Source organism: Trachypithecus francoisi, unplaced genomic scaffold (genome assembly GCF_009764315.1).
Source record: "Trachypithecus francoisi isolate TF-2019V2 unplaced genomic scaffold, Tfra_2.0 Lachesis_group16, whole genome shotgun sequence".
Taxonomy (NCBI): Eukaryota; Metazoa; Chordata; class Mammalia; order Primates; family Cercopithecidae; genus Trachypithecus; species Trachypithecus francoisi.
In genome coordinates this window covers 56900339-56925233 of record NW_022681461.1, presented here as the reverse complement: position 1 = coordinate 56925233, position 24895 = coordinate 56900339, and the positions used below count along the sequence as shown (strand labels likewise).

The following is a 24895-nucleotide window of genomic DNA, read 5'->3' as shown; positions in this document are numbered from 1 at the left end:
CTCATTGCGGTATGAGACGTTAAGAACACACTGATGGCATCAAGCAGAGTTGAGAAGACGTAAGATCAAAGTGTAGCAGTACATTGTATAATACAGTTCATGCTCATGTTGTGACTAAATCTATAGGAAATAGTTAAATTAAGTTTTAACCTTTTTTTTTTTTTTTTTTTAAACAGAGTCTCGCTCTGTCGCCCAGGCTGGAGTGCAGTGGCACAGTCTTGGCCCACTGCAAGCTCTGCCTCCTGGGTTCACGCCATTCTCATGCCTCAGCCTCCCGAGTAGCTGGGACTACAGACGCCCGCCACCACGCCCAGCTAATTTTTTGTGTGTGTGTGTGTGTATTTTTAGTAGAGTTGGGGTTTCACTGTGTTGGCCAGGGTGGTCTCAATCTCCTGACCTCGTGATTCGCCCACCTCTGCCTCCCAAAGTAGTGGGATTACAGGTGTGAACCACTGCGCCCGGCCAATTTTAACCTTTTTAAAAAAAGCAGGGAATTAAAATCTTTTGGAAGAGTATCTACAAAATGATTAAAATATAAAATGTTTTATTTCATAATGGATAAACATAAGTTACTTAGAATATTTATTTATGGAGAACATCTTCCAGATAATATAGCTGAAATCTGAACTAGATAGTAACTTGAAGTTACCAAACAAGCTGAGAGGTATATCAAGAAATAGACATCCTGATAGGCTCAATAAAGATTATTCCCTTTTTTCTAATGCACTAATATTTTCTATTTGTAATGTGCATAACCTGCAACATCTAATATCTCTAACTTTTCTTGCATAGCTAGCTATTTTTGTTCACAGTGAGCTCAATAAAAGCAGAATATAAGCTCCTTGTGAATGCATTGTAATTTTAATGGCTTGACCAATTGAGAAAATTCACTGAAGCTTATTTAGTACGAAAGTAACCTTTTGTTCAGTAGACCAAAATGTAAAGCAGCATTGAATTTTCTTTTTGCTCTTTCAGAATAAAATAAATCATATCGTGACCTACTAATGGTATATAAGTTATTTAAATTACGTTATCAGTAGAGCATTTAAAATACTGAAGTATTACTTGAATAATACACAAGTATTAATTATGCATTAAGTTCAAATTGGCATTTTCTTGTCTAGTGCTGGTTTCATTTGTCTTTGTTGCTAGAAAATATTTTTGAAACCAGCAGTGCTGAAGATGAGTATCAGATTGTACAGTAACTTCTACTGCACTTTAATAATGGACTAATAAAAGGAACTACCTTTACAATGAAAATGTTATTTAAATGTAAATATAATCTGTTGGTTCAATGATTGGAACTGTAGTAAAACAGAAACTCTTCTGTTAGAAATTCTTTCTTTCTCTCTTTCTTTTTATTTTTTTGCTCTGTCGCCTAGGCTGGAGTGCAGTGGTGTGATTTCAGCTCGCTATAACCTCCACCTCCCATGTTCAAGCAATTCTCTTGCTTCAGCCTCCCAAGTAGCTGGGATTATGGGTGCCCACTACCATGCCTGGCTAATTTTTGTATTTTTAGTAGAGATGGGGTTTCACCATGTTGGCCAGGCTGGTCCCGAACTTCCTACCTCAGGTGATCCACCCACCTTTGCCTTCCAATGTGCTGGGATTACAGGCATGAGCCACCGTACCCGGCCAGAAATTATTTCTGAAATAATTTCAGTCAGAATGCAGTTGTATAAGAAACATCAGTTATAGTTTTTACTCCTTAGCACAGCTATAGCACGTGTGTAGGTACACGTGTGCATGCACATGTACCTGTGCAAGCTCACATGTGTAAGTTTGAGATCTTATGTTAATTTCCTGGAGGATTTCAGAGATTGCTGCTTTTCGAATAATGGTGGCTTATATAAATTTTCTGAATTGGTCAGTTGTGCTGTAGTTGAAAACTTTGTTGAAGGTATTTCATTTGTAGAAAATACTTCAAAAATATCAAGTATCTGCTAATGTTAAGTTTACTGCAGACATTCAGCAATGGTAAAATATTGGTCTGTATTTAAATTGTTGCTTTAAAGTTTACAGTTGGAGAAGTATGTTGTTTTGTGAACTGTTTTACTTTGTAAATTCAAAAATTCAGTTCTTATGGTTTGTATTTTTTCTTGGAAGTTTTCATGAGAGAAATTTTAAAACTATACATGAGAAATAGCTTTGTTAAGTTAGATTGAAGAGTTGAGGTTTATAGTTGTTGCTGTAAAATATTTGAAGTACCATTAAATGGAAGCGTGATTAGATTTTTTCTATATGGCCTTTGGAGAAAAAAAATAGAACCAATAGATAGCATTATCATTAGACAAAATTTTTTGGTCTAACACAGTGGATTGCCTTCTAAGATGTTTCTGATGCTGAAGATGTTTGGACACAGGCCACATATATAGCCATGTGGTGGTGCTGTTGTAGAGGATTCAAGCAATGGTTGGCTGTTTGGCCTTGGTCTTCAAGTTCGTTTCTAGCTGTCAGGTTTGGTTAAGACCAGGCCTTGTGCATTGTTTGTGCTTAGGAAGAATGGTTAATAACTGTTTTCCTAAATTGTTTAATGGAAGCGATGTGAAATATCCCCTTTTTTTGTTATCTCTACATTTTTTATTCTATTGGAAGAAAAGAAAATATGTTTGATTTAGTCTTTGATCTGTTTAATGGTTCCTTAAAATATATTCATTTGAATACAGTCATTAAAATAAATAATATAGTTAAATGGTGTATAAAATGATCAAAGTCAATGAAGATATTTACATCTTATTTTGAATATTTGTACATTAACTGTCTCATGTGAGAATCTTTTCCTTAAAGACATGCAAGCACAAAATATGCACACAGAGTTTTGCTTCAAATAGGTTCAAATCCTACCCTTCCCCCTTTTAAAAAAAATTATTGGCCAGGCTCATGTCCACAATCCCAGCATTTTAGGAGGCCGCGGAGGGAGAATCGCTTCAACCCAGGAAGGAGGTCGAAGCTGCGGTAAGCCGTGATTGCACCACAAAGATTTCAGTATTTTGAGAGAAATGTTTTAAGTACTCATTTTACACTTTCTGTCCTGTGATGTATATCATAGGATCTTAGACATACTCCTAAGGCATCTACTTTGGAGGTCACATAGTGTAAATCTTCAATCATTATTGGGACACTGGGTTCTTTTTAGTCATTACACTCTTAGTTGATTAGGGAAAGCACCTCTTTACCAAAGTGCTCCTACCAAAGGAAAGACAGTAAATACTAGGCTTGAATCCAGATTTGGTTACCAGTTTCAGAACTCTACACACAGCACATCATAGTCTATGATTTAATTTACAGTTTTGGCTGCCACATCGTATAGTTGATACATGATGAACTTACACTTTATTTTTTATTAAAAGGCTTTTTTTTTGGTAGCAGCTTTAGGTTTACAGGAAAAGTGAGCAGGAAGTACAGAGAGTTCCTATATACCTGCTTACCAGCTCTTTCCCAAGTGAACCAATTTGTACATTATTATTAACCAAGTCCATAATTTATGATTAGGGCTTACCCTTTGTGTTGTACATTCTATGGGTTTTGATAATTTTATAATGACATCAATCCACTATTACAATATACAGAATATTTTCACTGCCTTAAAAATCTTCTGTGTTCTACCTGTTTATCCTGCCCTCTCTCTCTCCCCCAACCCCTGACAGCCACTGATCGTTTTATAGTCCCTATAGTTTTGCTTTTCCTGGAATCTCTGTAGTTTTGAATCATACAGTGTGTAGCCTTTTCAGGTTGGTTTCTGTCACTCAGTATTTGAAGTTTCTCCATGTCTTTGTGTGGCTTGATAGCACATTTTGTTTTATTGCTGAATATTTTCCATTGCATGAATGTACAGCAGTTTGTCCATTCACCCATGACATCTTGGTTGCTTCCAAGTTTTGGCAATTATGAATAAAATAATGTGCAGGTTTTTGTGTGGACATAACTTTGCAACCCATTTGGATAAATACCAAGTTTAGTTTTGTAAGAAATTGCTTAACTGTATTCCAGAGTGTACCATTTTGCATTCCCACTGATGATGAATGAGAGTTCCCATTGCTCCACATTCTCATCAGCATTTGGTAGTTTCAGTGTTTTGGATTTTGGTCATTCTAATAGGCGTATAAGTAATCTCTTGTTTTCTTTTGCAATTCCCTAATGATATATGATGTTGAACATCTTTCATTCACCTAATTGCCATTTTATATATTTGGTGAGTTGCCTTTTCAGATCATTTGTGCATTTTAAAAACTGGGTTGTTTTCGTATTGTTGTTTTAAGAGCTCGCTATGTATTTTGGATACCTGTGCTTTGTCACATATGTTTTACAAATGTTTTCTCTGAATCTGTAGCTTGTCTTTTTGTTCTCTTACTAGTTATTCATATGTAATACACAGACTCTAGGTGTATGTTTGGTGCATACTATATTTATTCAGGTGAGACTTTGTAAATATATCATTTAAGGGACGCACAAGAAGAAGATACATTCGGCTGAACCCAGCATCCTAGTTTGTGAAGCTTCTGTGGTTATTTTGAATCTGTTAGGTTCTGGAAAATAGTATAGAATGTTTTAAGTGCATAGGTTTTGGAAACTTACTTGGGTTTGATTTTGTTTTGCTACTTTAGCTATGTGAACCCCGGGCAAGTTACTTAAACTCTCTGTTCCTCAGCTTCCTCATTTATAAAATAAGGATAGTAAATATGAGTGCCTGTTTCATTATGTAAGTGTAAGGATTGAATGAATTAATACACACAAAATGCTTTAGAGCAGTGCTTAGTACATATTAAGTGCTCAAAAGGATCAGCCCTTGTAATTATTTCTGTTATTGTTGTCTGTCTCATCACCTCAGTATCAACCTGGCAGTTTCTAATTGGTAAAAGGGTCTCTATATATTGTATCATAATATGCCTTTATGTAACTTGTATTCATTGGTTTCTCCGTGCCCTTTGGTTTGAAGAAAATGAGTTTAATACATCTTCTAAATAATAGCTCTTAAAATTTTGAAGTTCACCCCTTCATCCAACAAACTTACTCTTTTGTTGTAGGCACTAAGGATGGAAAGATAAATATGTCCTGATCTGGAAAGAACTTGTCTAATAAAGGAAAACAGATATGTAAATACATTTTTTCATATTCACCTGTATCTGAACCTATATACTCCCCTTATCTCCTGTTAAAATGGATGAACTGTTTGTGCTGCCAAGACCAGCCCTCTGTTTGAATCCTGATCCTGCTACCTTTTGGTACCTGCAAATACTTCATTTCTCCACCTAATTAATGTCCCCCTCTGTGGTGAATTACTGCCAGCAGCCATTTCACCCATCATTGCTCAGTTCTCATCTTGGCCCATCAGCGGCATATGACAGCATTGGTTATTTTCTCTTTCTTGACACTGGCTTTCCTGGCTTTTTCTGACTTCTAAAGGATGAGTGCCCCAGGACTGACTTTTTTCTACCCTGTCTAACTGATGATCTTATGTAGTTTCAAGACTGGCAGCTACTAATTTATTTCTACAATTCTGACTTCTAACACTTGTGTATCCAGTTTACTTATTAAATGTCCAGTGAGCATCTTAAAGTTTATGTGTACCTGAATAAATTCTAGATCCCTCTCTGACTCTCTACCCACCCAAAAAACAAGAAACATAAAAACTACAATACCTTGCTGCTTCTACCATCTGTCCCCATCTTAATAAATAGCAGTTACATTCTTCTCAGTGTCCAAGCCAAGAACCTTGGGATCATTCTTCAGTCCTTTCCTTCATCTCCATCCTGATCCCCCTGTTTCTATCCATGCTCATGGGAGTCTCTTTCACACAGTAGTCTGATTATTTTGTAATGTACGAATGGTCATGTCAATGTTCTTATCAAAGCCTTCTAATAGCTTCCCACCTCTACACAAAATCCATAGTCCATCTTTCCTTTGGCCAGTACAGCCTTAACATGATGTGCTCTGTTACTCTCTGCCTTGCTGTCTCTGCTCCTGCCTCATTGCTTTCTTCTAGCACTGCAAACACTCTTGTGTCAGGGGCTTTGCTTTTGCTGTTCCTTCTGCCTGTGTGCTTCCTCCTCAGATAACCATATGGGTCTTCCATGCATCATTTAGATCCCTGATCAAATGTTACCTGATCTGTCTAAACTAGTTGATACTAATTTTTTCCCCCCCCCAGAGCTCATAAACCTTCTAATAAACCTAGAATTTCACTGGGAATTGATGTCAGGTTTACTGTACTACAGTCTTATAGAAGTCACCTTTTGAAAACCAGGACTGTGTTGATCTAACACATGTCTAGTTCACAGCCTATCAGTTGTGACTGCAAGTGTTAATACCTCTGTTCCAATATATCAAATCTGCTATTAAACTGTAAACTTATTTACACCAGTAGTGTACTCTTATTTATGTCAAACTACTGTTTTTAAGATTATTTCCATATTTATGAAGCCTTCCCTTCCCTAACCTACTTCTGCTCACCTCCCCTCTTCTCTCAATACCCTTTTTTGGTTTGTTTTTGAGACAGAGCCTCTCTCTGTCAGCCACGCTGGAGTGCAGTGGTGTGATCTTAGCTCACTGCAACCTCCGCCTCCCGGGTTCAAGCAATTCTCCTGCCTCCTTCTCCTGAGTAGTTGGAATTACAGGTACACACCACCACGCCCAGCTAATTTTTGTATTTTTAATAGAGACGGGGTTTCACCATGTTGTCTAGGCTGGTCTCAAAACTCCTGACCTCAAGTGATCCATCTCTCTTGGCCTCCCAGAGTGCTGGATTACGGGCATGAGCCCTGGGAGACTGAGATGGGAGGATTGCTTCAGCCCAGGAGGCAGACATTGCAGTGAGCCATGATTGCGCCACTGCATTCCAGCTTGGGTGACAGAGTGAGACCGTGTCTCAAAAAAAATTTAATTTAAAAATAATTTTACATTATCTAAATTAAGAATCAAGTCTCTAGTGTCTCTTTCTGAGCTTATATTTAAACAAGCAAAAGCAATGCCACAAGAAACATGGTAGTTTGTGAAGTAGACAGTGAGTTCAAGCACACTTTCCTAGGATGGGTAGATTGTGGAGCACTGAGATGTTACTAACAGAAAGTATTTGAGTGTGATGCCCTTTTGAATGAGTATAAGTTTCAAGAAATCTCAAGGGGAAAAGTTGCTTGCTTCCAAACTCCAGTGCTTGGAAATTGAGACAACTATTCTGCCTTCATTTTTCCCTTTTAGGTATTTTCATTTTTGATATCAAACTTTTATTCTTTCAGAACCCTGTTTAATCAGTGGTAGGAGAAATGATAAATGCTATTTTAAACAATTTTTTATTTACTTTCAGTTTACTCGACAAAAGATTATAGTCAGGACTTGCTTATGTCAGCCTGTTACTGTGCCCTAATGCAAGACCAAAAATATCCACTTATCTGATCCATTGTAAAAGACAAGCAGGGAGTCTGTATTGTGCTTTTTGTCCTAGAATGGTGATGTCTTCAGAGACAATAATTTTGGATACTGCCTTTTTTTATATATTCCCACTTGTGCATTTTATTCTGTCAGGCTCACATACCTCTGTACTGAGCTTACATCTAGCATTTTACTTGTGCCCATTTTTGGAGTTTCCTCTTCTGTTAATATCACCTAGTAGATTTTACCCATTCTTAAAGACCTGTCTCATGTCATGTATCTATGAATGTCTCCCTGATTTTTGCCTGTTGCCTTGTATACTCTGAAATTCTGTTATATTTTATATTGCATAATTTGGTATGTGAAAGTATAATGCCATACATTAAGCAAAATGTGAAGGCAAAACCTGTGTCTTAATCATGCCACAAATATTTTGTCACTCTGACATTTTGCAAGACCTACTTCTGAGGCCTTTACAGCACCATCATGGCATGTGTAAAAGGTACTTAGTGAATATTTATTTGATTCTTGGAATAATCTCTGAAGGGGATAGTTAATGGATTTGTGAGTCTTAAAAGTCAAGTTTACAGGCTGGTGGATATTCATGTTATTTGGAAGTTCAGTGACGGTTCAACAGAATACTAGACTGGTTTTCTCTACTCAATCATTTGCATTTTTTCTTTGTCTATAGAAATCAGTTATGCCACGATTAAATTTTATAAATGATGGTCAACCTAATGCACTTAAATCTAAATCAGTGGTTTAATACACTACACAGAAAAAAAAACCAAAGCCAAGTTCTCCATAACACAGTGTTGCTGAATGCCTTCGTAGGTTTCATCTATTATAACTGCATCATAGATGCCAAAACTTTTTATACATCTGAAATAATTTAGTATATGTTAAGTGACTCGTACAATAGAACATGACAAATTATTGGAAGAGCTTTATACTTCAAGTGTTTTCAGTATTTCTTAATTTTCATCATTCCAGTAGAGTCAGTAACTCATTTTTTAAAGCATCATCTGCAAACTTATTAATACATTTCCAAAGATAATTTACTCTCATTTTTTGTATTAGGGAATTACAGGGTTTTCCCTATCAATCATGATCTTCAAATAGAAGAGGTAAAACTTGTACATTCTTTCTAAAGAATTAACTTCATCCCCAAGTAACTCATTCAGAGATCTCAAAATTTTGGGGAGTAGTCATGTTCTGTCTCTCCAATCCCCACTCTGCCCACATACGTGTGTGTATGTGTGTGAGAGAGAGTTTTCAGGAAGAAGTGAGGTAAATTATTTCTACTCCTTCAAATAAAGTATAGTCAGTAGTAAGAAATATAACAGGTAATGTGATACCTATTTCAGTAAAGCATTAACATAAGTTTTCACAAAGTTTTGTTCAAAAATTGTTTTACTAGCTGGGCGCGGTGGCTCACGCCTGTAACCCCAGCACTTTGGGAGGCCGAGGCAGGCGGATCATGAGGTCAGAGATCAAGACCATCCTGGCTAACACGGTGAAACCTCGTCGCTACTAAAAATGCAAAAAATTAGCCAGGTGTGTTGGCGGGCACCTGTAGTCCCAGCTACATTGGGAGGCTGAGGCAGGACAATGGCGTGAACCTGGGAGGTGGAGCTTGTGGTGAGCCGAGATCACGCCACTACACTCCAGCCTGGGCGACAGAGCGAGACTCCATCTCAAAAAGAAAATTGTTTTACTATTAGAAGTAATCATATAACATGGTTTGTGGTAAAATGTCAAAAATATGTTTGTGAACTAAAGACGTGTTTGGGTTCTACAAAGGCACTGCTAGTACTTTAAGCCTACTTAATTTAAGCTTTTTAAAAAATACCTAAAGGAAAAAAAGGAAATAAAAACAGTTTTGATGTATGCATGATGTTAAACTAACATTATTGAAATCCACCAAGAAAAATAAAAGACAGTTGGGTCTGAGGTAAAATATAAAAAATGCAATTAAAAATAACAAGAATAAAAATTCATACTATTAACTAGAGACATAATCAAAGTGGCACAGGAAAGAGAGCAAGTAAAAACTTAGATCTAAGTTACTGATGTTATAGAGCAGCAAAAGAACTAAAGTTAACTTTAAACAATACACAAAGAAACAAGAAGATATGATACATTCCTTACATTGACTGTGCTCCTTCACTAAGATGGGTAACCCCTGAAATACCACATACCATTTAGGGTGCTTGAGAGAAAAACAGTACAAATGAAGCAATGGAGCAAATAGCTTATGAGAAAGGAGTAAAGTAGTTTAAGAGCTTGGCTGGGCAATAGTTATAGGAAGACAAAGACGTAAAAGATTTCTCAGGGAAAAAAAGGGTCTTATCATGCATTCAGTCCCTTATGGTTGACCCTCTGGCTAGCTACTCACCAATGTACTTTTGTTGTATTACACTGTCGTCTAGCCTGTATACTTTCACTGTTTCTCTTTTGTTTCCTGCTAACTTCAGTCCTACCAACTTGATTCATATCTCAAACTCCGCACCCAAGTACTAAAGATTTTTAAAATAAACTAATCCATCTAAACTTCATGTCTAGACAGCAAAATGAATCAATCACTACTCAGATTCATCGCTGACACATAAATAAATGGAATAATTTTTCACAGGAATATATGTTTATGTTATTCAGTGAGGCATAGTTGTCAATATGGGATAAAACCATAAAGGCAAAATATTTGGCAGCTAAATAGAACAGCCAACATTCTGTAAACATTTTATTAGCAAGGAGAAAAAATAAACAATGTAAGACCCAATCACTCTAAAAGTAATAGACTCCTAATGTAAATAAAAAGGAGTATGCCACATAATATAAAAAACTAAAATGTAGTACCACTGTTTTTATTATCATCTATGACAAACCTCAATGCGTGAGAGCTGTGGGATTCTCTAAATTAGATAAAAGAAAATACTGTGTGGCATAGGTTTGCTTTCTGTTAAAATAAAAGTTTTAAATAGAATGTCCAATGAAAGTAAACAAACATATAAGAGTTTTTTTTTTTTTTTTTTTTTTGAGACAGAGTCTCACTCTGTCACCCAGGCTGGAGTGCAGTGGCGCAATCTTGGCTCCCTGCAAGCTCCACTTCCTGGGTTCGTGCCATTCTCCTGCCTCAGCCTCCCAAGTAGCTGGTACTACAGGCGCCCGCCACCACTCCCAGCTAATCTTTTTTGTATTTGTTAGTAGAGACGGGGTTTCACTGTATTAGCCAGATTGGTCTCAATCTCCTGACCTCGTGATCCGCCCATCTCAGCCTCCCAAAGTGCTGGGATTACAGGCGTGAGCCACTGCGCCTGGCCACGTATAAGAACTATTAATCACATCACAAACATTTTGAGGTATAAAAATAAAGGGAACTTTTAAATTATGCTAACGTATTTAAACCTTGATAGGACTTACGAATATTCTAGTTGATAATAATTCAGCTTATCAGAAACAGTTCTTATGCATAAGGTGAAAGTATATCTAGTGTTTTGAGTGATATGCTGTGAAACCTCTTGATAGTGAATTATTAAATTAAGCCAAGACAAACTGTAGAACATGGATTATTTAGATACTGGTATGAATTTCTGCTAAAGACAGCAGATTGAACATACGTATCTACTTCCCATCCCTACCAAGAACCCACTGAAGTGACGGAAGAGAGATATTTAAAATAATAACATAAGTTGTAAATTAACTGATGACAGAACTAACAGCAGTCCTTCCAAAGCAAACCACAAAATGGGGAATAAACAAAGGAAAAAAAATAAACAGGTTTAGCTAAATGTTAATATTTCCGAGAAAAAAATGCCACAAATAAACTTATAAGACAGGAAAACTACAAAAAAATAGCAAATTTGTTTTTAAAAAGGACAAATATAAGAATATATAGAATCTAGGTATTGTTAAGAAACAAAAGCATGGGCAAAGGGTAGAAACAAGTCAGATATTTCACAAAACTGGAAATACAGAAGGCAATACACATGTGGAAAAGAATGCTCAACCTAATTTCTAATCAGATAAATGTAAATTAAAACAAAATAATTACTTTTTACTTACTAGTAAAAATGAAGATTTTTATCTGTCTATTAAAAAAGCTAGTACATTGCTAAGGCGAAAAAAAAATGACCAAGTTATATTGTTAAGTCAAAAAAGTAAGACAAAGAGTGATAATTATGTTTTTGTTAAAATAAGTACTCTAAATTATTAACAGTGATTACTTCTGGGAAGGGGAATAAAAGAAGAAGAAAAATTGGCCAGGCGCTGTGGCTCACTCCTGTAATTGTAGCACTTTGGGAGGCCGAGGAGGGCAGATCACCTGAGGTCGGGAGTTTGAGACCAGTCTGACCAACATGGAGAAACCCTGTCTCTACTAAAAATAGAAAATTAGCCAAGCGTGGTGGTGCATGCCTGTAATCCCAGCTACTCAGGAGGCTGAGGCAAGAGAATTGCTTGAACCTGGGAGGTAGAAGTTGTGGTGAGCCGAAATTGTGCCATTGCACTCCAGCCTGGGCAATAGGAGCAAACCTCTGTCTCAAAAAAAAAAGAAGAAAAATTAATTTTCCCATTTTGCTCTGTCAACATGTATTTCTTCAACCTTTTAGAAGAATGAACTGTAAAAAGCATTAAAAGAAAAAATGAATTTATAGTATAACAAAAAAAGATATAATGTAAAGACAAGAAGTGTTATAGTTTTCACAAAATGTAAGTAGACAGGATCAAAGTGACAAAAGAAAGGAAAATCACAGCCAAAGACACCATAGATAAGTGTAACTCTTTTTTTTTTTGAGACAGTATCTCACTCTGTCACCCAGGCTGGAGTGCAGTGGCACAATCTTGTCTCACTGTAATCTCTGCCTCAGCCTCCTGAGTAGCTGGGATTACAGTCACCTGCCAGCACGCTCTGCTAATTTTTGTATTTTTAGTAGAGATGGGGTTTCACGATCTTGGCCAGGCGAGTCTTGAACTCCTGACCTCGTGATCCACCCGCCTCGGCCTCCCAAAGTGCTGGGATTACAGACGTGAGCCACCGTGCCTGGCCGATAAGTGTAACTCTTTCTTAGAGAGTCTTGGAAGCGAGAAAGAATTGGCTGTGGAACAAACAACATGGCAATTAAAATTAAATTCATTTTGAATAATTAAGCCAACTGAACTCGTCCTCCTTTCCCTACATCCAAGCACTCTACTCTGAGAGGCCTACCCCTCATCCACTTTACATCAAAAAAAAAAGATCTGTTAGAGAAATAAACAACTGCTGAAAAAAACCAAACCAGCTACCAGAAAAACATAGCTAAAACAAATGAAGGACCAAGATAAACAAAATAAATAAAATCCAGGGATCAGAAGATAATCTTTTGAAGAAAGGGGAAGAAGACAGTCCATTTAATATCCTTATTAGAGAGACTAATATGGACACTACAGCCATAAAACGGTGCAATGAAAACAAGCCAGAGACCAAGAATTGTTAGAATTTAAAAATACAGATATCGGCCAGGCGTGGTGGCTCATACCTGTAATCCTAGCACTTTGGGAGGCCAAGGCGGGTGGATCACGAGGTCGGGAGTTCGAGACTAGCCTGACCAACATGGGGAAATCCTGTCTCTATTAAAAATACAAAAAGTAACCAAGTGTGGTGGCGCGCACCTGTAATCCCAGCTACTCAGGAGGCTGAGGCAGGAGAATCGCTTGAACCCTGGAGGTGGAGGTTGCAGTGAGCAGAGATTGCGCCACTGCCTTCCAACCTGGGTGACCAAAAAAGCAAATATTCAGCATTTGCTGGGAGATAATGTTAAGGAAATATCTCAAAATCCAGGAAAAAATATTTTTAAATGTGCAATAAAAGTTAAGAGATGAAGATGAACAACTCATGAAGTCCAACATGAACTGAGTATAATTCAACAAATATTACTGAGCACCTACTGTGTACAAGACACTGTTTTAAGCACCAAGGAAACAGCAGTGAACAACAAAAATCTCTGCCCTACATTGTAGTAGTAGAGAGAGTAAAAATACATAAAAATGTCAGGTGCAATGAAGAAAAATAAAACAAGATAAGAAGATAGTAGTAGAATGACACTTTCACAGAGAGTGATCACCGTGATCTGATAAGGTACCATTTGAGCAGGGACTTGATAAAGTGACAGAGTAAATCAGAAAGCAAGAAAGTAGACAGTGGAAAGGGAAAATAAAGAAATAATCTGGATAAAATCTGATAGAAGGTGAAGAAGGCCTTCACCCTGAAAGGGCTTGCCAAGTGTAGAACATCAAACCTAAGACACATCCTGTGAAATAGAATTCAAGGATAAAAAAAAATTCCTGAAAGTTTCCACAGGAAGAAAACTAGATTACAAACAAAAGCATTACAATGGTTAGGTTTAGGGAATCAAGAGTATTCTCATCAGCCACTATAGACAATACCCAATCCCAGTGGATACTGACATGATCACAAAAAGAAAAGCAATTATATATTATGTACTGGAAGTATACAATGTCACTTCTAAATATTCTTACCAGAAAATTGAACCTGAGTCTGATCAAGCCTCTGAATCAACTACCAGTTTACTTCTTCTCCACTCCCTCATTATATTACTCAGCTCTTCATTCATTATCTCGCAACAACCACTAGTCTGAAAAACAAGTCACATTTTTCAAAAATTTGTCTTTTAAAGTATTTTATACAGCCTATAGTTTCTTATTCAGAATCTGACTACACACTCTAAATTTTAGGTAAAGCCTGGTAGACACTAAAATTAATTTTTTGAGACTGTGAACAACTTAGCACTTCTTTTCTTTTCTTTTTTTTTTTTTTTTTTTGAGACAAAGTTTCACCCTTGTTGCCTGGGCTGTAGTGCAATGGCACGATCTTGGCTCACCACAACTTCCGCCTCCTGAGTTCAAGTGATTCTCCTGCCTCAACCTCCCGAGTAGCTGGGATTACAGGCATGCGCCACTGCGCCCAGCTAATTTTGTATTTTTAATAGAGACGGGGTTTCTCCATGTTGGTCAGGATTGTCTCAAACTCCCAACCTCAGGTGATCTGCCCACCTCGGCCTCCCAAAGTGCTGGGATTACAAGCATGAGCCACCACAACCGGCCTTATTTTCTTAAATCTGTTTTAGTCTCAAGTTAGAATACTTGTATAAAATGTTGCTTCTTAAAAGGTTATATTCCATTTTCTGTAGTTTTTTTTTTTTTTTTTTTCTATTTGGAAATATTTGTTGTTTTGTGGACATATATAAAATGTTCTTTGCCATCAAATAAAATGATAATCTTTTTTTTGCAAGTTCTATTTATGGACACAAAAATGATTTTTTGTTTTATTTTCCACTTTAATTTAGGAATGGGGGTGGTTTTTGAATTATAAGCATGTAGGAGGATTACTGAAGGTCAGTAAATCATCTATTATAAAACCGATGGAGTATAATTGTTTATGTCCTTCCTGTACAGTCTGTTACCAGAATTTACCATCTGTCAATCTATGTTTTGTAAAGAAGCTTTCCCTACTGTAAGGAAAGCACTATCAAAGCTTTCTTGTAGTAGGGAGAGCTAACATTTTGGGGATCATGACTTTTAAAAAAAAAAATTCAGTATTTAAAAAGATAAATTAATTGGGGATATAAGTGAGTACTCAAAGTTGCAAATGATGCCTGGAATTGAGTAGTGTTCAATGCCAAGAACAAGGTGGTGGAGAGCCATAATCTGTTATAGAAGTTTTATAACAAACGCATTTTTTAAAATTATGGTGTACTAACTTTGTTAGTTAAAATCCTCATCATTAAAACACATTTTACCTTGGAAAATGGCCTTAGGCATTCTTTAATTTATTGATTTGGAAACAGTGTTTGAAAAAGCATATGAAAAGATTGGGATAGTTGCAATGCACATGTTGTACTGCTTGCTGATGATACTTTTTCTTTTTTGTAGTTTATAAAGCAAAGTATTTTAAACACCTTCTAGAATGAAATTTTACTACTTGAATAATAAGCCATAGTCTATCCAGAGGATTTCCAGTGTCAGCTTTCATTTTGTAGTGCAGAAGCTTTACTGTGATATAAAATGTTATGACATTTTAATTAGGAAAAGAGATCATGGGCACTCCATATGATGGAATACATTTCTTAATGTTCCCATGTTCTAAATTAGAATGAAAAATACATTTGAATTCACATTGCATTAGATCTGCTTTGAAGATTGAGGAGTCAGGGGAAAAGAGGGTGGCATAGGGATTATGGAATGTGTTTGGGACTCCATAGTGGGAGGTGGGATCAAAGCGGTTTTTAAATTATAAACAGTAAGGAAATTTTGACCCATGGTATTTAGGTTAACATGGATCTTTCTCCTTTTTTTGTTACAGGAAAAGGGGAAGATAGTGATGTACTCAGTATAAATGCAGATGCTTATGACAGTGACATAGAAGGCCCATGCAATGAAGAAGCAGCTGCTCCCGAGGCACCAGAAAATACAGTCCAAAGTGAAGCTGGTCAGATAGATGACCTGGAGAAAGACATTGAGAAAAGTGTGAATGAGATTCTAGGACTGGCAGAGTCTAGCCCAAATGAACCCAAAGCAGCCACCCTGGCTGTTCCTCCACCAGAAGATGTTCAACCTTCTGCACAGCAGCTGGAGCTGCTAGAACTTGAGATGAGGGCAAGAGCGATTAAGGCCCTAATGAAAGCTGGTGATATAAAAAAGCCAGCATAGGTGTTTAACTTGAGTTTGAATTTTAGGTATGTTTGAACAAAGCCACATCATTTAATTTTGTATCTAAAATTTATTTGGGGTCTTATATGTTATTTCTCATGTAACCCTTATTAGGTCAACTTATTTTAGCCCTAAAATACCTGTGGCTGTTTCTTTTTATTTTTTATTTTTTTGACTACTTTTATATTATGAATGTGTGTTAGTGTCTTATGAATTCATGGCAGTATAGCTGGATAGCCTGGATACTTTGTTAGATGAGTATTTAGCTGTGTCTGCAAATCTTAAAAGCCATTAGCAAAGAGTCATGGTAGTTTTTTCTTTATTTTTAAATGTTTGGGCACCAAACCTAAAAGCAAAAGATTGGCCAAGCATGTTTTTGTTAAGGCTACTTATATTTTACAATACAATATTAAATTATTGCTTTAAATTTGTTAACAATTTGAGAAATTTAGTTTTGCTTATATGCACTTTTTAAATATATACTATTTTGAAGATTCCTTATGTAGATGCAAATTTCCTAGTTAAAACTGAGGAACAGAGATCTGAAATGACTGAGAAAAACTTTTTTATTAAAGGAAGGAATTAATTTAAGGCAATGTTTAACAGTGTGGAACTAATTGCCCATGTTTGATTATAGCAGACAAGCCATTCTAACAGGTATTTGATACCACTGGATGCATTATTCTAGATTTTTGTCTTTAATAAAAATGGAACAAGTTTTCATTTACATTCCAAGCTGTCAGGAAATGGAGAATATTTTATTATCTAGGATTTTATCTGATGTAGTTGCTTAAAGATCTGATGTGCTATAATTTCATGAATCAGAAATAATAAAATGCTGTCATTCTGGATCTGAAGACTTTTGATACTTTTTCAAAAGCAAAATTGATTTCAGGAACCTTTGATAAGTTGTTATAATTAATCTAATTTTGTATAGTTTTTGTAAATAAATTACCATCCTTCCACAATTATGGATGCTTTTATCCCCCCATCACCAATTGCAGTTGTTTGATACCAAAATAAATTTACATAGAGATCCTTAACTTAAAATAAATTAATTTTTTCAAAAAACATAAATCTCGAACTGTTGTTTCTATATTTGATAACGAATACATTGTATTTTATTTATCAGCCATGGTCTACTGATACTATATGAGGATTTTCCTTATATATAAAAGTTGCAGGGATTGTATTTTATTAGCTGCTTTAATTATGTTAATTTTAAAGGGTTTTTAAATGGAAATAGAGGACATTTATGAAACGTTGGAATTGCAGTTATAAATTCTTTGTTGTTGTTCCTGAACATGCCTTGGAATAATTCTACCATTTTTTCCCCTCCGTAAATATTTCTAATAAAGCATAGAAGAAGCCTAATGATTTTAAATGCTTCTCTTAGGCTGGTAAACAGATTTGAGTTATGAGTTTCATTGCTATTACTTCAAGACGAAAAGACATTGATATAATTTTTCTATTTCAACTTAAAGTAATAGTTAATATGCTAAAGTAGTACGGAATAAACTTTATTGCTGCTTACTAATTACAAAATACTGTAGATGGCATCTGTATGATTAAACATATAAGGTAAAAAAGGCCTGAGGGCTTTGTAGATGATTAAAGTCTCCACCTTCATGAAGCATTGTGTGTCTGTTCTACTCTATGCAGAATGGTTTACAGGACATTTGACTGGAGTGGATATGTGTGAGGTAGAATGAACAGAACAAATTAGAGTCTTCTTAATTCCCTACCTTGGAAAATCAATTTTTTATCTTCTTCTTTTAAAATGTTGAAATACTTGAGAGCTTTTTGAAAATAAATGGCTTTAGAGAATGGGAATATTTGCTTTAGAAGTACCTAAGTAATGGGAAAATATCATGTATCTATCTGATGCTGCCATTTAAATAATCAGCTCAGAGGTATTTATTGAATGCCTATAAGGTTCTCAGTCTTACTCAAATCTTAAACCTAGAGGCCAGGTGCGGTGGCTCATGCCTGTAATCCCAGCAGTTTGGGAGGCCAAGGCGGGCGGATCATGAGGTCAGGAGATCAAGACCATCCTGGCTAACACGGTGAAACCCCGTCTCTACTAAAAATACAAAAAAGTAATTAGCTGGGTGTGGTGACGGGCACCTATACTCGGGAGGCTGAGGCAGGAGAATGGTGTGAACCCGGGAGATGAGCTTGCAGTGAGCCGAGATCATGCCACTGCTCTCCAGCCTGGGCGACAGAGTGAGACTCTGTCTCAAAAAAAAAAAAAAAAAAATCTTAAACCTAGAGATGTTACAATATAGATTTTTATCATGTAGTCGACTGGTTAATAAAGACATGGGTGCTGCTTGTTTTTATGCCCAATTCCTTCCTTTTGTTAAGGTGAGGAACATTTTTAGGCAATATTTAATTAGTAATTAAAACAAAAAAATTGGCAGCTGAATTTTGTATTCACTGTCAAGCAATCCCGATATTTGATGAAGAACTTGACTTCAATCCTTTTTATTTTTATTTTTTTAGAGACGAGGTTTTTGCTGTGTTGCCCAGGCTGGCCTCAAGTTCCTGTGCTCAGGCTATCTCTCCCACCTTAGTCTCCTGAGTAGCTGGGACCACAGGCACACACCACAGAGCCTGGCCCCTCAAATCTTGAATGCTGGGTGGCAACTGATAATATATCTTCTGTGTTAATGAGCAGATGCCTCAAACTAAGCTTTGGTTCACTTTTAGATGTTCCTACTAATCCACACAGATATATCCTAAAAGTCTATCAACAGGTTACCAGTAACATTTCAATTATGAAAAATCACTCAAAATCCACACTTCTTTTTGTTGAACACTATTCATTCCTCAAGTTAATCAGGCAATATGTTCTTTCCTTATAAATCTTTTGGCCAAAACTTATTTTCAGCAAAACGTTAGATCTTAGGATTTGTTACCTGATTAAAGGTACTCTGAACCATTTGGACAGTAATACAAATTGTAATAAAATCACCATTTTTCAATGCCATTTTCAAGGTAGATAAAGCAGAGGTGAACCTGTAATTTGGGCCAAATATTTGGGCAGCCTAAAAACTTTAAAAATTCTCAATTCTAGTCCATCATAAAAAACAGGAAGAGGTCAGTTATGGATACTTTTCCTTGATTGTATCTGCTTAATTCTTTAAAGGGCAAATGTATTTTAACTTAAAACTTCATCTTTAGATGTGTTTATATTTTCTTTATATTCTTCAAATAAAACAGTGAAGTATATCAATAGGAACTCATAGTCAACATATTGACATATTTGATATTTAATAATTATTTTTAAATGCTTTGTGATACAATGAAAAGAATGTGAGAGTTAAGAGCAGAAGGGTCTGATTCTGCCTAACCAGCTGTGTTATCTAGGCAAGTAACTGTAAAATGAGGGAAATAAATTGTAGCCAATATGTAAGATTTCTTTCAGCTATAGTAGTCTGTGGTTCCAATACAGAACGCTGTAAACTTTGCCAAACTTACAGAACTCTTGAGTTCAAGTATTTCTCATCTCCCTTCCTTTCCCCACCTAATTCAAAATGAAGGCATTTATTTAGTCTCTGTTGTCTCTCACTGTTGCTGGATGTGAACAATCTAGTATTTTTTTTTTCTTTTACCTGTCCAGTCTTCAGTGTCAAGATTGCTTGATAAGTATTAATATATATTATGTAGAGTTATTCACTGCGGTCCACAAATGTAGCTATTTAGCTGTTACCTGTAATATTTATCTCTGTATTTTTAAATAACATTATTATGCCTTTTTTTATATTTCAGTTTTAGATTTTTATCAGTTGGCCTATTTTGGGATTTGAAGATTAAGCTGTAATTCCTCTGCCTCTCTCTAAGCACATATCTTCCTCTCTCATTTTCACAGTAGAGTGCAGTTACATCACACTTTCTGGTTAAGTTAGCATTCAATATGTATACTGTTTTGACTCACAACTGGAATGTGTGGTATCTGTAATTATATTTCCTCTTTTGGTCCAATTTTTGGCTTGAGTTTTTTGGAATTAATAATACTGCCTTATTGTTTTCTTTGCTAAGTGGTCTATACAGCAGAAGACTGCTGTATAGTAGTATTTTAAAACTTCCCAGAACGAAATGATGTGAATTTACACCCAGGCTGTCCTCCTGAAATGTAAATTTCTTCTTAGTAGGTTCAAACACGTCATATAATCCATCACTTTTTTCTTTAAAGATATTCCTTCTGGAGCTCTCTGTACCATTCTAATCTGGATTGGTTGCTCTTCACCTCTGTTATGTTGGATCCCCCATTTCCTGAATTCTCTCTCTTTTGGTGGCATACCTCTTCCGACGGCTTCCTGTGAAAGACTGCATGCACAATAAGTTATTCTGATTCATTGATGTGACCCAGCGTGGCTCAGTTCTGCTTACATACTTGATCGAAACTTTCTGTGAATAATAATGTTTACATGCCAGAAATCATTGTCCTGTATTTTACGGTATTGCACCAGTGCCTTCCAACTTGCATTAAATTTGAAAATGTATTGGTCATTCTGATTCTTGATACTTAATGTGTGTCCTGTTTCTCTTTGGAAGCTGTCAGAATCTAACCTGTATCCCCAATATTCTGAAAGTTTTTGATGATATGTCAGGATATGAATCTTTTTTTATCTGTTGAGATACTCATTTAATGTTAATGAGTTAATCATGAACCTTTGCCTGATCTTTTTCTCACTTGCCGTTCTTTCATCTGGGAGGCTCCCTGTCTTGCAGGAGGATGTCTTCAGTGGAGAAACTCATGTCATTCAGTTCTGGGAAGTTTTAAAATACTGCTTGAAAAGTTCCTTCCCTCTATTTTTTCTAGTGTTTATTCTAGAACTCTTTATTCAGATATTGATGTCTAGGCCTGATTCTTTTTTCTTATTGTTTCTATTTTTCATCTTTTCTACTTTCCTTTATATTTTCTCAATTTTCTCTTCTTGTTCTTCCAATGATTTTTTTTTTTTTTTTTTTTTTGAGGCGGAGTCTCGCTCTGTCGCCCAGGCTGGAGTGCAGTGGCCGGATCTCAGCTCACTGCAAGCTCCGCCTCCCGGGTTCACGCCATTCTCCTGCCTCAGCCTCCGAGTAGCTGGGACTACAGGCGCCCGCCACCTCGCCCGGCTAGTTTTTGTATTTTTAGTAGAGACTGGGTTTCACCGTGTTAGCCAGGATGGTCTCGATCTCCTGACCTCGTGATCCGCCCGTCTCGGCCTCCCAAAGTGCTGGGATTACAGGCTTGAGCCACCGCGCCCGGCCTCCAATGATTTTTTTTTAAAACTTCAAACATAGGTTTAATATCCCAAAGATGTTATTTTTTATGCTCTGAATATTCCTTCTTTAAAAGAGCACTAAAATGTTGTGTCTGTAGGGCAGTGGCTCCTGCTTGGCATCCTGGTATTGACCCTGCATGTATCCTGATCGGCCATGCAGGCCGAGCCTGAACCTCAGACTGAACTGTCTTGGTGGAACACACCCTGTGATCCTCCCAGGAGCATAGCTAGACAGTTTTGTGAGAGCCTTTACATGATCTTTTTCTCATTTGCCGTTCTTTCATCTAGGAGGCTCCCTGTGTTGCAGGAGGATGCCTTCAGGCAATTTTCTCATCTCCCTCCCTGTTTTCTTTGAGACATGGGACTTTCTGCTCCCTCTTGCCCCCACCTCCTCCTCACCGGGGCACAGCTGCAGGCTATAAAATTGCTTCGTGGCAGCATGGCATTAGCTCTGCAGCAGCAGGGTGTCCCTCACTCCTGTTGTGTTGTTGTCTGGTCCCTTTGTGTGGATGTCCCCGCACAAGGTCAGGACCTTGGAGGTTTGGCACCTTTGACTGATTTTTCACTGTCTATGTAAATAATAAGCTGTCTGAATCTAAAAAGAGCTCACTGTTTTTTGTTTTTTGTTTTTTTTCTGGCTAAATCTGTCAGGACATGCTAGGCCCTTGCCCTTGGCCTTGTGCTTGTGCTTGATGGTATTTCATGGATGTAATATTTACTTCTCTGAGGGTGTTAATTTTAGTGGTTGTTTTCAAGTTTTCGTCTGCTTCCTGTCTGCTGTTTTCTTCCAAGTTAATTTTTTCTTGTGCTCTCTGTGATGTTTTCTCAAATTTCCTTAAATCTTTGATGATGTGCCGCTTTTATTTTATTTTTTATTGAGACAGGGTCTCACTCTGTCACCCGTGCTGGAGTGCAGTGGTTGATTCATGGCTCACTGGAACCTTGACTTCTCCCACTCAGGTGATCCACCCACCTCAGCCTCCCAAGTAGCTGGAACTACAGGCATGTGCCACTACGCCTGGCCAATTTTTGCGTGTTTGTTTGTTTTTTAGAGACGAAGTTTAGCTATGTTGCCCAGGCTGGTCTGGAACTCCTGGCCTCAAGCAATCCACCTGCCTCAGCCTTCCCAGGTGTTGGATTATAGGAATGAGCCACTGCACCCGGCCATAGCTGCTTTTATATGTAAGAGTAAGTCACTAAAAAGCTGATTGGAAGTTCTGTGTTTATGGATGAAGCTCCTTAATTGGAAGAATTTTCTCTTTTCTCTTGGGCTAACTGAAGATACCCACAGATCACTATGTAGATTTTACTTAATCCCCCTGTTTTCAGTACGATTAACTCTCCTTGGTAACCTGAGTTTAGAATCGCTTACTTCAACTTGGGTCTTCTGTGAAGATGGTGAATTGTTGCCTGTTTTGTGAGGAGACTGACTTTCATGTTTTGCTCCTTGCACTCTGTCTTAGAAGAACCTAGGATCAGTACTGAGCCTTACTTTGGTTTGTGTTTAGAACCAAGTTCTTAGGTTTGAAACTGCCTTTGCAAAAATATTAACAGCGAGAAAATTATGACAATGAAATAAGTCTGACCTAACTAACCTCATCTTGCTTCTAACCTCCAAGCTGTCCTTGTTCATTCCTGAGCTGTGGGCTTAACTAACTTTGGGAGGAACTTAAGTTTATAATTTAACTTTGAAACAAAGATGAATAACAGCCCTTTCCTGAAACGAACCTTGCCTGGAGACCAGACTGCCTTTGTAGGACTAACAAATCAGCCACAAGATTAGAAATTATGGTTTAGGAGTCATGCATGCAGCTAGAGGCCATCAGATTCTAAACCTTTCCATTGCTCCTAGGGATAACATCACTATTGCAAAACCTAAGATTGGTGCTCAAGAGATTTTTCAGACCCTGCACTCAATAGATCAGCTAAAGATTGATAGACTAGCTCATCTGGTCCCCAGAAATTGACTTAATGCAAAAGGACAGCCTTGACTCCCTATGATTTTATCTCTGACCTGACCAATCAACTCTCCCCCCTTCCTGGCTGCCTACCAGTCAAATTATCCTTAAAAATCCTGTCTCCAAATTTTTGGGGAGATTGATTAGAGTAATAATTCCATCTCTTGCTTGGCATGGCCAGCTTCATGTCAATTAAATTCTTTGTGTACTGTAATGCTGTGGATTGGTTTTGTTTGTGCAGTGAAAGAACCTATCAGGTGGTTACAGTTTCATCTCTTCACAGGCCCCTAGGTTGAAATCTTCATCTGCTAAATCATTTCCATTCACTTATTTGTCTCCAGCTTCCAAAATTTTCTTGACTCATCTCTGTCATTTCTTGCACTATCTAAATAGGATAATTCTTTTAATATCTTGAACTTTCAGTGGACTTTCATGAGGGAGCCATGGTAAAAGTGATGTTCAGTATACCATGTGTAAACAGCTGTTACTTTTTAAAAATCTACTTTTGCTTTTGTCAATCCTAATTTTTATTTTTTGCTAAATCCAAGTTTAGTGAAATTAATGTAGAATCTTAATAGATTACAAGTGGAAAGGATGTGAGAAAGAATACACAAGAATGACAGCAAATAAAATCAGTGATATGTGAGGCTGTCAATGATACTGTTTCTTATAGGTGGCCATGTTTCTTCTTTCTTTCATTTCAGTAAGTTTTACTAGAATATGTCTTGGTATTGATCGTTTAGTATTGACATAATCAGATATGCAGTATACTCTTTCATTATGTAATTTCACAGTTTTTAAAAAAAATTTCAAGTACATTTCCTTGAATTATTATTGTAGCATTTGTTCTTTGTTTGATTTTCTTTTGGATTTCCCATTATTTGCATTTTATCTTCTTTGCCTCTCTTCGACATATGTCACTTTCTTAAATCATTTGGTTTTCTTCCTTTTGAGTTTAAAATTTTTGCCTTTTCACTTGCTTCTCTTCAGGCTTTGTCTATTGTGTTTATTCACTCCTATGTTCCTCCTAGTTTAGTGTTCAGTTCTGAAATTTTTTTCTTTCATTTCTAATTCTTCCCTGAATTCCATCATTTCATATCTAATGCTGATTTATGTTGCTATGCCTTTTATCATTTTCATAACTTTTATCTCATTTTAAAATACAAGTAATAATTTTAATATGTGTACTTTTGTCTGTAGCAATGTTATTCTGCTCCTTTTCCCTTTTTTATTTTTAACAACATTGCCTGGGATTTGACCTTAATATTTTTGTTTCTCATTTTTATGTGAAGCTTGTTTTCCTGAACTTTTAGAAGGAACTTGGCACAGGTTAGCTTTTCTACCTTTATGCTCCTTTGTCTGTTTTTGTTCTCTAATGTTCAAAAATATGGTGGCTTGCTTTCTGAGATTTATCAGCTCTGTTCCCCTCCCCTACTTTTAACTGGGCTTCATTCCATCCTGGTGATTTTCTCTATACGGCTCAGCTCAAATATTGTGTCTGGAGTTTATTCCTTCCGGTGGGTTATTGGTCTCGCTGACTTCAGGAATGAAACCGCAGACCCTCGCGGTGAGTGTTACAGTTCTTAAAGATGG

The 24895-nt window shown here is 36.8% G+C and overlaps 1 protein-coding gene across 2 annotated transcripts in view; it reads left to right on the top strand.

Moving 5' to 3' along the window:
* CAAP1 (caspase activity and apoptosis inhibitor 1) overlaps window positions 1–17704 on the top strand; it is a 53096-nt gene extending 35392 nt beyond the window's left edge. For both annotated transcript variants that reach the window (XM_033237505.1, XM_033237506.1), the window contains exon 6: window positions 15725–17704. In XM_033237505.1, the coding sequence (XP_033093396.1) occupies window positions 15725–16071 (347 nt within the window). In that variant the 3' untranslated portion in view covers window positions 16072–17704. The remainder of the gene's footprint in view (window positions 1–15724) is intronic.
* Window positions 17705–24895: the final 7191 nt, after the last annotated feature.